This window comes from Lissotriton helveticus, chromosome 6, assembly GCF_964261635.1.
Source record: "Lissotriton helveticus chromosome 6, aLisHel1.1, whole genome shotgun sequence".
In the NCBI taxonomy this organism is placed as follows: Eukaryota; Metazoa; Chordata; class Amphibia; order Caudata; family Salamandridae; genus Lissotriton; species Lissotriton helveticus.
Window position 1 is genome coordinate 1313057512 of NC_136067.1, and position 15753 is coordinate 1313073264.

Sequence of the window (15753 nt, forward strand, 5' to 3'; positions counted from 1 at the left end):
TGCTTTATGAACAGCAACTGTCCCCTGCAACACCACTAATCCCCCCGGCACTCACGCTGGGCTGCAGAGAAAGCTGCATGCGCTAAAGCGAACAAGCCGAGGCCCACCAGCCCCTTCCAGAGCGAGGACGCCATGATCAGCTGCTGCAGCCTCTTCCCGACCCGAGGCCGGCTCCGCTGCCGCGCACTTCGATGGCGTCACGAGGAGTGGGAGGGCGGGGGCGCTCTGATGACGTCACTATTTAATTATTGCATTTCTACACAGCGCAAGCATTACCTGAAGCAGCTCTTTACAGTTTAGGCGACCCGATTTTGTAAACCAAAAACCGGGACGTTCCAGCTACTTAGAAGTAGGACCATATTTATTGCCCTCTTCCACGTAGGACCTCATTATAACCTAGACAGAGCGAAATTGCCGCGTTTTATTTCACTATGTGTGGGACACCTAAATATGTTTCTGGTAGGTAAAACCAGCTGTAAACAAGTCAGGTCCCGGGCCGGCCAGCCAATAACAGCGTGGCCCGGGGAATGACGTCACGGGGGTGTCCCGGGCCGGCAGCCAATGACAGCGCGGCCCAGGACAAAGGGGCGGGACTTAAAAAAAGCCAGAGAAACGCCCCCGAATCGCGTTTTCACGGGGAAAGCGTGATTGACAGCCTCTGTCTCCCAATGGCTAGCCTCCATTTATGGAGCTAGCCAATGGGAGACAGAGGCGGGACTAAGCCCCACACTGTAGGAACATAAGATTTTTCCTGGGCGGAGCTAGTGCTCCGGCCCAGGCGAAACCTAAAAAACACTTAACTGGCTGCGGAGCAGAAAAGAAACAGGATAGCCTATTCTCTATGGTTCCTTATATACTGTATATACTCTATGGTTACCCAGAGTATTCATGGGATATGTAGTTGTGTTTTTCTCTTCTTCATTGTGATTGGCTGCTGAGTATTTCTTAGTAAAGAAATGAGACAGCATAATCGGAGCCTCCGGTCCTGCCATAGAATGACGTTACACAAGAACACATTCATTTTTTTGGTAGACACAGGGAGTTTAAGTGATTTGCCCAGAATCACAGGATGTGGAGTCCGCCCCGAAGCTCCAATCGTGGTTCCCCAGCTCCAAAGTCAGCAGCTTTAGCTGTGTGACCACATCCTCTTTCCTTTCTTTTAAAGCACTACTGGTACTACCCTACTTTCCACTGTTTCCACTCCATTCACTTTCCTTCCTATCTCTTTAGATAGGTCAAATGATCATTTAACTGCAAACATAAAAACATAACTAAGAAACATTGTTATTCCCAACGCCAATGGCTCTAACTTTCACTATTGTGAGACCGATTGGATTGCAAATGACTGCTATTGACGTTGCAGCTGTTAAATAAAGCAACGAGGAGAAGGCATAATCTGAAGCCTCCGGCCTGACATAGAAGTGGTGATAAACACTGACATTTAGTATTGTAGTCCTTCTTTTGTGGCCACGGTACCTGCCAATTGTAGTCCAAGTAATACATGTCCACGTTTTTCCGTCTAAAGAAATATGGTACCGCTGCTTTATTCCAGCACTTTTCGCGCATTTCTAAACTTGGGTGGCTCCTTATGTTTACTAGCTCACCCGAGTACGACATTAATCGCAATAAAAATCGAGACCCCTTGCGTAGGTAAGTTATTTAAGTTATGGAAAACATTTAACATTGGATATGCTGGCAAGCCGAGAAATGTGCACGGTTGTCAACAGATAGGCTTGTAATTCAACGGAGGACGCACAGGATGAATAAGAGGGCATTTTCCAGCTTCATCTCTATGCGACATTTAATTTACCTACACCTAACATGGCCGCTCACTAGACGCATTCTATTGGGCGCTGTCTAGTGGTTGGGGATAGTTGCAGTGTTCGCTTGCTACCATGCTGCTGCGGCGAGTCCTTGTGTTTCTAGCTGCTGGTAAAGTGTTGTCCCGTCTGCCGGTCCACGCGTCACTCTTGCTGCCACCCCAACGTACTCGCAGTTCACGCACTGCGAGTGTAGAGCAACTGTTCACGCAGGGTGCACTGCGGAGACACCTTGAAGAAATAGAGAAGGATGAAGGCAGAGGAGCTCATCCACAGAGGCCACTGCTGCTGTCCTTGCTCCACAGGCTTCGGCTGAAAGAAGCAGAAGTACAGGAGACGCAATTGTTGACTCAGGGTGAGCGGGTACTAGACTTAAGTCAGACGACCACCTAGCGTCTAGCATGTCACGTCTTGGGCAGTTTTGGCTTCTTAATCAGTAGCACGTTGCTTTCTGGGAATTACAGTTTCACTTTTAATAGTGAAACTTGCGAAGAGCTGTCGTCTACAAAGGCAGGGGGTGCCACAAGGTGTTGCACATGATGTGAACATTTAGGTTTTGCAACAATTAAATGGAATTATTTATAGGATATACTCGCCACTTAAGTATATAATATATCGTAATAATACTACAACATACCTGCAAGCTTATTTATTTACTTTATTGAAGGGTTTTCTTAAGCACTACAATCCTTCCAGATAGTTGGCTTCAGAGCGCTGAACAGGGCACAATGGGTGATATAGGAATAGCTGCAAGTGTAGAAGTGAGAGAGTTGATAATACGCTACTTTCAAAAGTACGAACTGGTATTAAAAAGAAGAGTTTTGAATGATTTTAATACTGAAAAATTAATTGCTCGAGTGGTAGGGGGCATACTTCCCTTACGCTTCCAACGATTTGAATTAGAGATACTGTACGTGATTTATAATTTGCTAGGAAATAATTATAATTATTAATTTATTCATGCTTCTTGTAGCGTCACTAGGATGTACCAGGCTTCATTGATGAACTGCTGCAGGAAACTGCATGTTTATCTTGGGTGTACGAGCTTTCCACATGCATGTATGTTGGTTTTTCAGAAGTCCAACAAAGGTGCAGCATCACTCGTGGTCTCTGTATAAATGTGTGATCTTCTACTCTCTGGAGGGAAACGGGAGGATGCCTTACTATAACAAGCATTGGCATAGCCAATAGGTCTCGCATTTGGGACCTTCTAACTGTTTAGCCATGCAACAGTTACTGTTGTTGCACCGAGGATATTGTGCTGCATAACTAAATACTTATAAGGTCCCAAAGGCGAGATTGGCTATGCCGATGCTTGTTTTTTAAGAACTTGAGCCCTGGGCCTGAGGGCCGGCAACAGAGGTAAAGCAGTCAGTAACAAGTTGTAGCCATGAATCTGCTAGATGATATAATCTCTCCCAACTAACATTCGGACACTTCACCGAGTAATGCCAAATTTTAATTATTGATAACTGAGATAGGGATTAATATTAATTTGCCATTGAGATGGCATTTTAAAGTGACAATAAATAACCATCAAAATGCTCCCCGCCTGCTTGTAACGAAATTATGTTAAAATAAACCTGCGGCCAGGCTACTCCAAAAACAGTGTGAGGTACGCCTGTTTGTTGGGGTTGTCATATGATGGTCGTGGTGGCCTGACTGCACAGGTGGTTACTTTTGGTATATGCTGACTGTAGGAGAGTGGGGTCTGCAATCCTATGGTCACCCCAGATTTTTGCTTTTTGCTTCACTGGTTTACGACTTTCCCTGGCTGTGGGCCTGCTAATCAGACCCACAGCCTAGCTGTTCTCTTTCTAAATTGACAACCATGTACTTTAGGTGCATTTACCAATTGGTACTGGGCCACCTTATCAGTCCCTGTACAGTATACCTTAGGTATCCAGGGCATAGGTGTACCCAGGGCCTACCAGGGGCTGAAGCATGTATTATGCCACCCCTGGCTGGCCATCTAAAACTGACACAACTGGCTGCACGACAGCTGGGGCAAGGTGGTGTAATCACCCTTTGCTATAGATATAGTATACCTATATCTAACCCTAAAATGGACACATATCCACCTATCAGTCACTCCTATGGCAGGCCTTAACAATCCTGAAGGCAGAGTGCTTGGAATTATGTGAGATGATGCTCTGGCATAAGCTGAGCCCGTCTGCAGCTTGCGGAACCAAGTCCTAATAGCTGTTCCATGATAACGCTATACCATATACTCTTAAGTGCATTATCAACCTCGCGGTTAAATGCTAACTCTGGTATAACATTATCAAAACATGTCGAGTAAGGTGTCATACGAATTGGAATACTACCCCCTCGCCAATTCTGGCGACGGGGGTAGCATTCCACCCTTCCAGAGGGGCACGGCATGTATGTAACTGTGAACCCCGGTTAAAACTAACTCGAGCCTTGGCATCACAAAATGGATGCTGCCACCACAGACACAAGTCTGACCTCCTGCTGCTGGGAGTCCTTCCAGCGAGGGCTGCTTGGACAAAGGGTTTCCTGCCTTGGGAGGTGCTAGCACCACCCCAGACAGGATTTTGTGTATTGAGGTAGGGAGGCCTGAAAGGAATGAGACATGCCTGGGGCACACAAGGTGCCCTGTGCATACACCTGTTAAAACCAGTTGCTGGGGCATCCCTGCCCCAGCTCTGGTGCGAAATCTGGACAAAGGATAGGGGGTGTAACCACCCCCCTTCCTGGTCCCACCCAGGGGAGGGACCTAGTCAGCAGTACAGCCCCCTTTAGCAGGATAAAGGTAGGAGCTGGTCCCATTCCAAATTAGATTAATCCTGAACTACTCTACAAGAAGAAACTCGGGACTTCGGCGTTCTGCTCCACAGAAGACTGAAGAAATCTCCCTTGTGGGCAAGGAGTGTCCACCCTGCAGGCACCATCAAGCATCCAGCGGCTTCACTTTGTCGTCTTCCCTTGAGGATCCAGACTTCAGAGCCCGACGAGACCCGGATTCCCAGACCTCTCCAAACTCAACCTACATCTGCAGCACAGCTGAGATCCGTGGGTGCGACGAGACACGTGGGACCGGCCATCTTGAACGAACCTGCACTTCGCTTGCAGCACGACTCCCGAGGTAAACTCAACCAAGTGCTTTGGGGACTGAGAAGCCCCAGCCCCGAGCAGCCCCTGCACCGAAGATCAGCCCTCCAGCATCCACGAGATCTGCGTGGGGCCCTTCTGCTTGTTTGCTGCTCGACGCGTTGTCTGGTCACTTGCCGGCTGGCTAGTGGCCTCCTAGATGACAAACCTTGAAATCTTTGCTGCTGGTCTGGTTGCTCCAGACTGGCCCTTGCTCCCTTCCAAAAGAGGGGCACCCCGGACTCTCCTAGTCCGCACCAGACGCTTTCTCCACTCACCGCGTGGGTTGCCTTTGCCAAGGCCTGTTGACGCCGATTCCGGATCCAACACCGCCAACAGCGAGAGCCTGCGTGGGACAGATCGTGCCTCCATCCTGGTCGTCGAAGACACCTCCTGGTCCACGTGGCTGCAGAGTCAAGCGCCCACTCTTCACCTGATCGCGACGACGACGACATCTGGTTCCTTCCTGGTTCCACTCCAGTCACTGGCTAGTGACTGTGAACATTTTCCCCTCTGCTTTCAGGTCTTCTCCTTCACCGATCCACCCTTGGATCGCACCGGACATCTTCCTCCTGGTCGCCTGCAGCATCTTTTCTTTCAGGCTCCATTGACTTCAACGCGAGAACCCGACACGACTGCGCACCTATGCACCCGCAGCCCGTGGGTGAGGTAACGAGAGCATTTCGGTGCTCAAGGGTAGCTTGACTCTCCTAGTGTCCAGTTCCACAGTCGTTTTAGTCCTACCTAGTCAGGATTGTCCGTACTTACCTTTAACTTGAACTGTACTGTCCATAGACGTTGTTACGCATCCCGCGTGTGAGTTCACACTCTGCACCCGCGTCCCGTGGGCCTCTTATTACTTACCTGAGGTTAGGATAGTGTAGTCCCAGCGGTCCTGCAGCCTCTGGACAGCTCCATTTCTTCCATTGACTCTCACATTCCATTTACTTAGTATATGGTTTGCCGTGCCCCTAGGGCACCATTGTAATTTTGTGCAACTTGTCGTATTTGATTGTAATATGCTTAGCCCTCTGACCTCATAAAGAGTTCAGAGGTGTTTGTTATTAATAAATATACTGTTTATTTTCATAACAACCTGTGTGGTGTCCTTTCATCTGGTATTCAAGGGGTTATATTGTGGTAAAACAGCTGGCTTCACATGCCAAAAGAGTTTAGCCTAAGACTGCTTTGTCCATGCTACCATTAGGATAGCTGGTCTATAAGGTTGACTTACAACCAGTCACCATAAGGGTTGTTTGGACTGATATATGATGTTCACTAGTTCTAGTGACCACCTTGTATCAGGCCAACTTCTCACACTGACCATCTGCGCCATTCTTTTGACTCCGTGTAAAGTGCCCCCTCGCCTCTGTTGGGAAGATGGCTGCTATATAAGACACCCAGCTAGTGTGCACCCCAAAGCACTGAACTCGCGGTAGGAGCGGAGTGTAAATGTTGTTGCCTCGTCACCAGCGTGCTAACCATTTTGTAATTTAAGACAGTTTGCAAGTCAGGTTGTCGAATGAAGCATAAGACACGATTCCACAGGCTCGCTAGCAAGCAGAGCACCTAGTGAGTTGCCTCATAGACATATGACTACAAGATATTTTCTGTTCTGACGAAGGAAAGGGTTGACTTCTGTAACACTGTTATTTCTTGACGCACAGATCAGTATCCACTCGCACAAACAGGCGGTGGCACTCTAGGCAACGTCCATGTGCTGAACTTAAAGCAAAGGGGCCCTCGGGGATTCACCAGTGATCTCACATAGAAAAAAAAGCGAGGCTCGGACATCAATGCCCTAAAATGCAAGTGTAGTGAAAATAACATCACACACATTGTTACCAGCGATGAAATCACAGGTTGTCCCCTGGGCAAGAAGTGGAAGGTACAGACAATAAACCGGGCTGGGAGCCCTGTCTGCCTTCTGTTCTATCTGGTGCCTTCTTGAGCCCTGAGATCGGGGATGGAGCACGCGCCGGGGTAGCAGCTGACACATGATTGGGGCTGCAGCCTCTCACTCAAAACACAAACTAATGACGCGCCGGAGTAATATCCCAAGTGGGGGAGGTGTGCTGTGTCTGCCTGCTGGAAATTGGAGGGCGAGTGTTAGTAAACAGAATGTTTCAAAGCTAATCCCGGTTCAGCCCAAAACCCTGCGATTGTGGACAAGGCACGTAATGTACCTAAATATATATTGCAAACAAGCAACAGAATAGGAGGTGCGGCCACAACTATGAAAGATTTATCATGGCGGCCGGGACGAGGGTAACAAAAAATGGAACAGGATCTGCAGCAATTTATAAAAGAAGAACGGCACCGGAAACAAGCTCAACAAAGTAGTATTTACTGAAGCCGTTATGGCACTTGTCACGTGATTAGATGTGAGGCAGTTCAAAATAAACATGGCAGGAGGGGTGACGGAAGCGGTTGGCAAAATAATCAATGACGGGCCGTAAGCATAAAAAACAAGTGCGGGCGCCTCGCGCTTAAAGTAAAAAAAAAACAAGGAATGCGCCTGTCCGCGCATCGCTGTCTCACAGGTAACATTTGTGCCTAAGGGGGACGCGGGAGTGGTGCGTGCGTGCGCAGTCTACTGTTTTTGGAAGCACTGCACTCGTGCTTGTGGCGTGCCCCTGCGCACTCCAGCAAGGTGTGTGCCACCACAAGCACGAGTGTGTGCTTCCAAAAACAACAGAGCGACGGCTAAAGGTCCCCCATGCAGTGCATGCGCGCTGCGTAGGCGAGACCTAAAAATGTGAAGGCTCCTTAGATGAGCTTTGATGGTAGTTGAGCAAACCATTGGATTACTGTGTTGTATGAGTTCAATCCTTAATTAAATATGTACAGCTTTAACCAATAAGATGCATTGGTATGTTGAAGATTCTGTTTCCGTGTAGTCTCACAGGTAACATTTGTGCCTATGGGGGAGGCGGGAGTGGTGCGTGCGTGCCCGCACAGTCTGCTGTTTTTGGAAGCACAGCGCTCGTGCTTGTGGCGCACCCCTGCACTCTCCCGCAAGGTGTATGCAGCCACAAGCACGAGTGTGTGCTTCCAAAAACAGCAGAGCGACGGCTAAAGGTCTCCTATGCAGCGCATGCACGCTGCATAGGCAAGACCTAAAAATGTGAAGGCCGCTTAGCTGAACTTTGATGGTAGTTAAACAAACCATTGTATTCCTGTGTTGTATGAGTTCAATCCTTAATTAACTATGTACAGCTTTAAACAATAAGATGCATTAGGAAGTTGGAGCTTCTCTTTCCATGTAGTATCATGTCATCAAATGCATGTTCCTGACTCACAAAATAATATACCAGACCTTTTTCTAGCACGCATTTTTCTTCAAGCCTTTGCTTTGCGATTAATTGCTTTGCCTTTAGAGCTCTTAGAGTTTTTCTATGGAATAGAGACATTTTGTCAGTTGGCTTTTAATTTGGTTCATTTACTATTTGAACCTTTCTATCATTAAACTGTATTTAAAGAAATTCGCAAGGTTGGTAACTTCAAAATTTTGTTGTGTGCAATTTTATTGATAGTTTTTGGACTAAGTCTGAAAGAGACTCAGATAGTTCGGTCTGCCTAACTATCCTCTTGATTTATTATTTAGATCGTCAACACTACTACTCAAAACTGAACTAATTAAATGCCACACTGAAGAGATGTCTTCAGTGACTTCCTGAATTTGATGTGGTCACTTTAAGGTTTCAGATGAGGTCAAGGGCTCTGTAGGGAGGGTCGCTGATAGAGTGAGTAGTCTTCAAGTCTTCTGTATCTGTCTCATTGGAGAGCCAGCAGCCCACGGTTGGCAGATATGAGGTTACTGGATGAATGGTTTAGAACAAGTAAATTAGCTATGTTTTTTAGAGATTGGTTATGTAGAGCTTTGAGGACTAAGTAGAGGGTTTTAATGAAAACCCTTTATTTCACAGGGATCAAGTGGAAGCATCAAAGAGGAGGAGTAATGTAATCATGGCATTTCAGACTCAGAATCATGCGAGTGGCCAGGTTCTGTGCCTGTTGTAGCTTGACTAGAGCTGTTTTGGGGAGGCTAATGTAAAGGCTGGGACAGCAATTAAGGCAGGAACTGAACTGCTGGTGTCAAAGTGATATTCTGAGAGAAATTAAGGAATTGCAAGATCCCTTTTGATTGTCGAAGAGCCTAGTTTTGTATACCAAATGTATTTGAGAAGAGAATGCAAGATCACTGTCAAAAGATCATTCTTTGGTAACAATCTAGATTCACAGGAGTTGGGGGAGTGCTGAGGTCCTTCTGGGATTACTTCCCAAAGGAGGACAAATACTATTAGTGATTTCAATGGATGGAAGGAATTGAGCTGATTTGTGTACTTTAAAGTATCTGGGTGGAATTGAGATCATGTGTTGCGGGCCTCACAATCGGAGTGAATGGTGCAAGACCTGCGGGATGCAATATTTTTGGGGAAAAGGATAACAGGGGGTTATCACAGCGTTTGTTTGAGAGTGAGAAAGGGAGATTTAGGGATGCTAGCTGAAATAGTCTCCTTGTAGAATTGAAAAATCTCCTTGTTGGAATTGGTGTATGCAGCGATTTGGTACTGGAAATGATCAATTTTTACCCTTTTGCATGCCACTTATACCATTTGACAAAAGCTCTTCGGGCTATCAGTTGGACAGAAGTGTAGATTTATATCAACCTTGTTATGGGCTCCACTTGTCTGAGAATGTTTGTGTACCAATTGCTTGGTTTTGTGGGATCATATTTCCCTAATCATAAAGGGGGTTAAGGGGTCAAGCGCTTTTGTGACCCAGGAAAATTAGTTGGTTCAGAATGTCAGCTCGGTCAACAAAGCAGGGGTTCTTGGAATTTTGTCAAGCAACTGAATGAATAGTTCAGGCTGTATGTTTTTGAGTTACGTTATGAGAGTGCCAGGCCAGTGTTATGGTAAGCGTTGCAGAATTTGGCTGGAATGATGTTAACATGGATTAGAGAGTGATCTGGTCATGACGGGTGATACATTTTTGCAGATTGATTTGGGGGCTGGAAGAGGGGAACAAAATGGTCAAGACTGTGTCTGCCTTCATGGGTATATTCCTAGCCAGCTGATTATAGCCTATGGCATTCTTGTCCTCCAATTGGGTTGCAATCAGTCAAATAGTGTTTGTAAAGTGCACTACTCACTCGTTAGGGTCTCAAGATGCGGGGGTGCAGTTCTGTTGGGGTCATCTGATGGAGCCAGGCCTTGAGGTCTCTCCTGAACTGGAGCAGCGTTGGGCTTTGCTGGAGGTGGAGGGAGAGGTTGTTCCAGGTCCAGGTCTTGGCTGCGAGGTAGGAAAGACTTTCCAACTGCTCTGTTCCTGTAGAAATATGAGATGGTAGCCAGGGAGAGTTGGCTCAACAGAGGTTTCTCTTGGGGGCGTGGAAGGAGAGACGGGTGTTGAGGTATTGTGGGCTGATGTTGTGGAGGGACTTGTAAGTGTGCATGACAGCTTGAAGGTGATCCTTCTTTCGACGAGTAGCCAGGCGCAGATTGCGGAGGTGTTGTTGGATGTGATTGTGCCTGGTATGTTGAGGATTAATCTGGCTGCAGTGTTCTGGGTGGAACTGGAGTTTAGGGAGGAGTTTTTTGTTGATTCAGGCGTAGAGGGCGTTGCTGTAGTCTAGTCTGCTGGTGATGAGGGCGTGTGTGACCGGTTGTCTGGATTCGTAGGGGATTCATTTGAATGTTTTACGGAGCATGCAGAGGGTGTTGAAGCAGGCTGAGTAGACTGCGTTGATCTGCCGGTTCATAGTGAGCGATGAGTCCGGTATGATGCAGAAGTTACAAGCATGGTCTGTCGGGGTGGGGGGGTTTCGTCCCAAACTAAGGGGGGTGGAGCCGAGGATGAAAACTTCTGAGGGAACGACACGCTTGGGGAAAGTGCCGCGGGGGTAGCAGTGGCGGGGAGCGCGTGAAAAGGATCGGAGATAGAAGCAAAAAGAACAAATCTGCTTGCAAGATCTTCAGTCAGGATATTTATATCAACAAAAATGTTCCAACATGGACGATGGGGCGGAGCTTTGTGCCAAGCACATCCTGAGGCAGTTTTACTCACCGACCCCTCCACCAAGAAAAAAAACTAGAAGCTTCTCAGCCTGCTGGTTAGCTCTCTTTTGGGGCAGTACGGACAGATTAAATGTTTGAGGATTTTCCACCTGAGTCTACTCTCCATTCCTAGGTTGAAGAAAGCATGGGGCGGTGGACATTCATTTGCATACCCAGCTCCCAAGATGCGGAACACCCTACCCCTAACTCTTAGGCTGACAACTGTCTCAGTTTCAATAAACAACTGAAGACATATCTGTTTACTTAATAATATGTGATAGCGCCTGTAAGACCTACCATGCTGGGAAGGCCATTGGGCAGCCAAGTGCTGTATGAATGAATTGAATTGAATTGAGTTCAAATCTTATAAAGGACATCTGTTGGGCAGAACCCTCCCCCTCTGTCTCCCTCCCCCTCTGTCTCCCTCCCCCTCTGTCTCCCTCCCCCTCTGTCTCCCTCCCCCTCTGTCTCCCTCCCCCTCTGTCTCCCTCCCCCTCTGTCTCCCTCCCCTCTGTCTCCCTCCCCCTCTGTCTCCCTCCCCCTCTGTCTCCCTCCCCCTCTGTCTCCCTCCCCCTCTGTCTCCCTCCCCCTCTGTCTCCCTCCCCTCTGTCTCCCTCCCTCTCCCTCCCTCTCCCTCTCCCTCCCTCTCCCTCTGTCTCCCTCTCCCTCTGTCTCCCTCTCCCTCTGTCTCCCTCTCCCTCTCCCTCCCTCTCCCTCTCCCTCTCCCTCCCTCTCCCTCTCCCCCCCTCTCCCTCTCCCTCCCTCTCCCTCTCCCTCCCTCTCCCTCTCCCTCTGTCTCCCTCTCCCTCTGTCTCCCTCTCCCTCTGTCTCCCTCTCCCTCTGTCTCCCTCTCCCTCTGTCTCCCTCTCCCTCTGTCTCCCTCTCCCTCTGTCTCCCTCTCCCTCTGTCTCCCTCTCCCTCTGTCTCCCTCTCCCTCTGTCTCCCTCTCCCTCTGTCTCCCTCTCCCTCTGTCTCCCTCTCCCTCTGTCTCCCTCTCCCTCTGTCTCCCTCTCCCTCTGTCTCCCTCTCCCTCTGTCTCCCTCTCCCTCTGTCTCCCTCTCCCTCTGTCTCCCACTCCCTTCTCCCTCTCCCTCTGTCTCCCTCTCCCTCTCCCTCTGTCTCCCTCTCCCTCTCCCTCTGTCTCCCTCTCCCTCTCCCTCTGTCTCCCTCTCCCTCTCCCTCTGTCTCCCTCTCCTTCTCCCTCTGTCTCCCTCTCCCTCTGTCTCCCTCTCCCCTTGTCTCCCTCTCCCCTTGTCTCCCTCTCCCCTTGTCTCCCTCTCCCCTTGTCTCCCTCTCCCCTTGTCTCCCTCTCCCCTTGTCTCCCTCTCCCTCTGTCTCCATCTCCCTCTCCTTCTCCCTCTGTCTCCCTCTCCCTCTGTCTCCCTCTCCCTCTGTCTCCCTCTCCCCTTGTCTCCCTCCCCCTCTGTCTCCCTCCCCCTCTGTCTCCCTCCCCCTCTGTCTCCCTCCCCCTCTGTCTCCCTCCCCCTCTGTCTCCCTCCCCCTCTGTCTCCCTCCCCCTCTGTCTCCCTCCCCCTCTGTCTCCCTCCCCCTCTGTCTCCCTCCCCCTCTGTCTCCCTCCCCCTCTGTCTCCCTCCCCCTCTGTCTCCCTCCCCCTCTGTCTCCCTCCCTCTCCCTCTGTCTCCCTCTCCCTCTGTCTCCCTCTCCCTCTGTCTCCCTCTCCCTCTGTCTCCCTCTCCCTCTGTCTCCCTCTCCCTCTGTCTCCCTCTCCCTCTGTCTCCCTCTCCCTCTGTCTCCCTCTCCCTCTGTCTCCCTCTCCCTCTGTCTCCCTCTCCCTCTGTCTCCCTCTCCCTCTGTCTCCCTCTCCCTCCCTCTCCCTCCGTCTCCCTCTCCCTCTGTCTCCCTCCCTCTGTCTCCCTCTCCCTCTGTCTCCCTCCCTCTGTCTCCCTCTCCCTCTGTCTCCCTCTCCCTCTGTCTCCCTCTCCCTCTGTCTTCCTCCCCCTCTGTCTCCCTCCCCCTCTGTCTCCCTCCCCCTCTGTCTCCCTCCCCCTCTGTCTCCCTCCCCCTCTGTCTCCCTCCCCCTCTGTCTCCCTCCCCCTCTGTCTCCATCTCCCTCTGTCTCCATCTCCCTCTGTCTCCATCTCCCTCTGTCTCCATCTCCCTCTGTCTCCATCTCCCTCTGTCTCCATCTCCCTCTGTCTCCATCTCCCTCTGTCTCCCTCTCCCTCTGTCTCCCCCTCCCCCTCCCTCTCCCTCTTCCTCTCCCTCTGTCTCCCTCTTCCTCTCCCTCTGTCTCCCTCTCCCTCTGTCTCCCTCTCCCTCTCCCTCTGTCTCCCTCTCCCTCTGTCTCCCTCTCCCTCTCCCTCTCCCTCTGTCTCCCTCTCCCTCTCCCTCTCCCTCTGTCTCCCTCTCCCTCTGTCTCCCTCTCCCTCCCTCTCCCTCTGTCTCCATCTCCCTCTGTCTCCATCTCCCTCTGTCTCCATCTCCCTCTGTCTCCATCTCTCTCTGTCTCCCTCTCCCTCTGTCTCCCCCTCCCCCTCCCTCTCCCTCTTCCTCTCCCTCTGTCTCCCTCTCCCTCTCCCTCTGTCTCCCTCTCCCTCTCCCTCTGTCTCCCTCTCCCTCTCCCTCTGTCTCCCTCTCCCTCTCCCTCTGTCTCCCTCTCCCTCTCCCTCTGTCTCCCTCTCCCTCTGTCTCCCTCTCCCTCTGTCTCCCTCTCCCTCTGTCTCCCTCTCCCTCTGTCTCCCTCTCCCTCTGTCTCTGTCTCCCTCTGTCTCTGTCTCCCTCTGTCTCTGTCTCCCTCTGTCTCCCTCTCCCTCTGTCTCCCTCTCCCTCTGTCTCCCTCTCCCTCTGTCTCCCTCTCCCTCTGTCTCCCTCTCCCTCTGTCTCCCTCTCCCTCTGTCTCCCTCTCCCTCTGTCTCCCTCTCCCTCTGTCTCCCTCTCCCTCTGTCTCCCTCTCCCTCTGTCTCCCTCTCCCTCTGTCTCCCTCTCCCTCTGTCTCCCTCTCCCTCTGTCTCCCTCTCCCTCTGTCTCCCTCTGTCTCCCTCTGTCTCCCTCTGTCTCCCTCTGTCTCCCTCTGTCTCCCTCTGTCTCCCTCTGTCTCCCTCTGTCTCCCTCTGTCTCCCTCTGTCTCCCTCTGTCTCCCTCTGTCTCCCTCTGTCTCCCTCTGTCTCCCTCTGTCTCCCTCTCCCTCTGTCTCCCTCTCCCTCTGTCTCCCTCTCCCTCTGTCTCCCTCTCCCTCTGTCTCCCTCTCCCTCTGTCTCCCTCTCCCTCTGTCTCCCTCTGTCTCCCTCTGTCTCCCTCTGTCTCCCTCTGTCTCCCTCTGTCTCCCTCTGTCTCCCTCTGTCTCCCTCTGTCTCCCTCTGTCTCCCTCTGTCTCCCTCTGTCTCCCTCTGTCTCCCTCTGTCTCCCTCTCCCTCTGTCTCCCTCTCCCTCTGTCTCCCTCTCCCTCTCCCTCTTTTCCTCCCCACACCGCCGGACTGTCAGCTTGATAGTTCACCATTTTTGGGGTGTTATGCTCCCCTTCATATAGTCCATTTACAGTCCCCAAATGTAACTTAAAATCTTAGTCTTTAAAGTTTGGTTGGGGTCTGCTTCCATTTAAGCTGCTCACTCCTCTACACTCTCCTCCTCCAGAAAGCAGTCTGTCACAGCAGGAGTGTCTACAAAGCTGATAGCCCCACAATACCAGCTAGGCGATTGACTGACTAGAGTCCTCCCACAGCTGGATGTCGGCCTAGTGATATGTGTATTAAAAGGTTTACCAAGGGCTTCAGCCCTACTCTTCATGAGTCTCTGAGTTGTGCCCAGACCCCTTCTTAGTGAACTCACTCTGAATCAAAGAGCATCCTTTGTGGTGAACTGGGGGAGCCTGTCTCTCCCTCTCCCTCTGTCTCCCTCTCCCTCTGTCTCCCTCTCCCTCTGTCTCCCTCTCCCTCTGTCTCCCTCGTCTCCCTCTCCCTCTGTCTCCCTCTCCCTCTGTTTCCCTCTCCCTCTGTCTCCCTCTGTCTCCCTCTCCCTCTGTCTTCCTCTCCCTCTCCCTCTGTCTCCCTCTCCCTCTCCCTCTGTCTCCCTCTCCCTCCCCCTCCCCCTCTGTCTCCCTCCCCCTCTGTCTCCCTCTCCCTCCCCCTGTCTCCCTCCCCCTCTGTCTCCCTCCCCCTCTGTCTCCCTCCCCCTCTGTCTCCCTCCCCCTCTGTCTCCCTCCCCCTCTGTCTCCCTCCCCCTCTGTCTCCCTCCCCCTCTGTCTCCCTCCCCCTCTGTCTCCCCCCCTCTGTCTCCCCCCCTCTGTCTCCCCCCCTCTGTCTCCCTCCCCCTCTGTCTCCCTCCCCCTCTGTCTCCCCCCCTCTGTCTCCCCCCCCCCTCTGTCTCCCCCCCCCTCTGTCTCCCTCCCCCTCTGTCTCCCTCCCCCTCTGTCTCCCTCCCCCTCTGTCTCCCTCCCCCTCTGTCTCCCTCCCCCTCTGTCTCCCTCCCCCTCTGTCTCCCTCCCCCTCTGTCTCCCTCCCCCTCTGTCTCCCTCCCCCTCTGTCTCCCTCCCCCTCTGTCTCCCTCCCCCTCTGTCTCCCTCCCCCTCTGTCTCCCTCCCCCTCTGTCTCCCTCCCCCTCTGTCTCCCTCCCCCTCTGTCTCCCTCCCCCTCTGTCTCCCTCCCCCTCTGTCTCCCTCCCCCTCTGTCTCCCTCCCCCTCTGTCTCCCTCCCCCTCTGTCTCCCTCTCCCTCTGTCTCCCTCTGTCTCCCTCTCCCTCTGTCTCCCTCTCCCTCTGTCTCCCTCTCCCTCTGTCTCCCTCTCCCTCTGTCTCCCTCTCCC

The 15753-nt window shown here is 51.5% G+C and overlaps 1 protein-coding gene across 1 annotated transcript in view; it reads left to right on the top strand.

The window, feature by feature from the left end:
* The first annotated feature begins 1859 nt into the window (after positions 1 to 1859).
* The window catches only part of MTRF1L (mitochondrial translation release factor 1 like), a 265821-nt gene continuing 251927 nt past the window's right edge, over positions 1860 to 15753 (top strand). Inside the window, exon 1 of the mRNA XM_078649049.1 lies at positions 1860 to 2175. Within this exon, the coding sequence (XP_078505175.1) occupies positions 1896 to 2175 (280 nt within the window). The 5' untranslated portion in view covers positions 1860 to 1895. The remainder of the gene's footprint in view (positions 2176 to 15753) is intronic.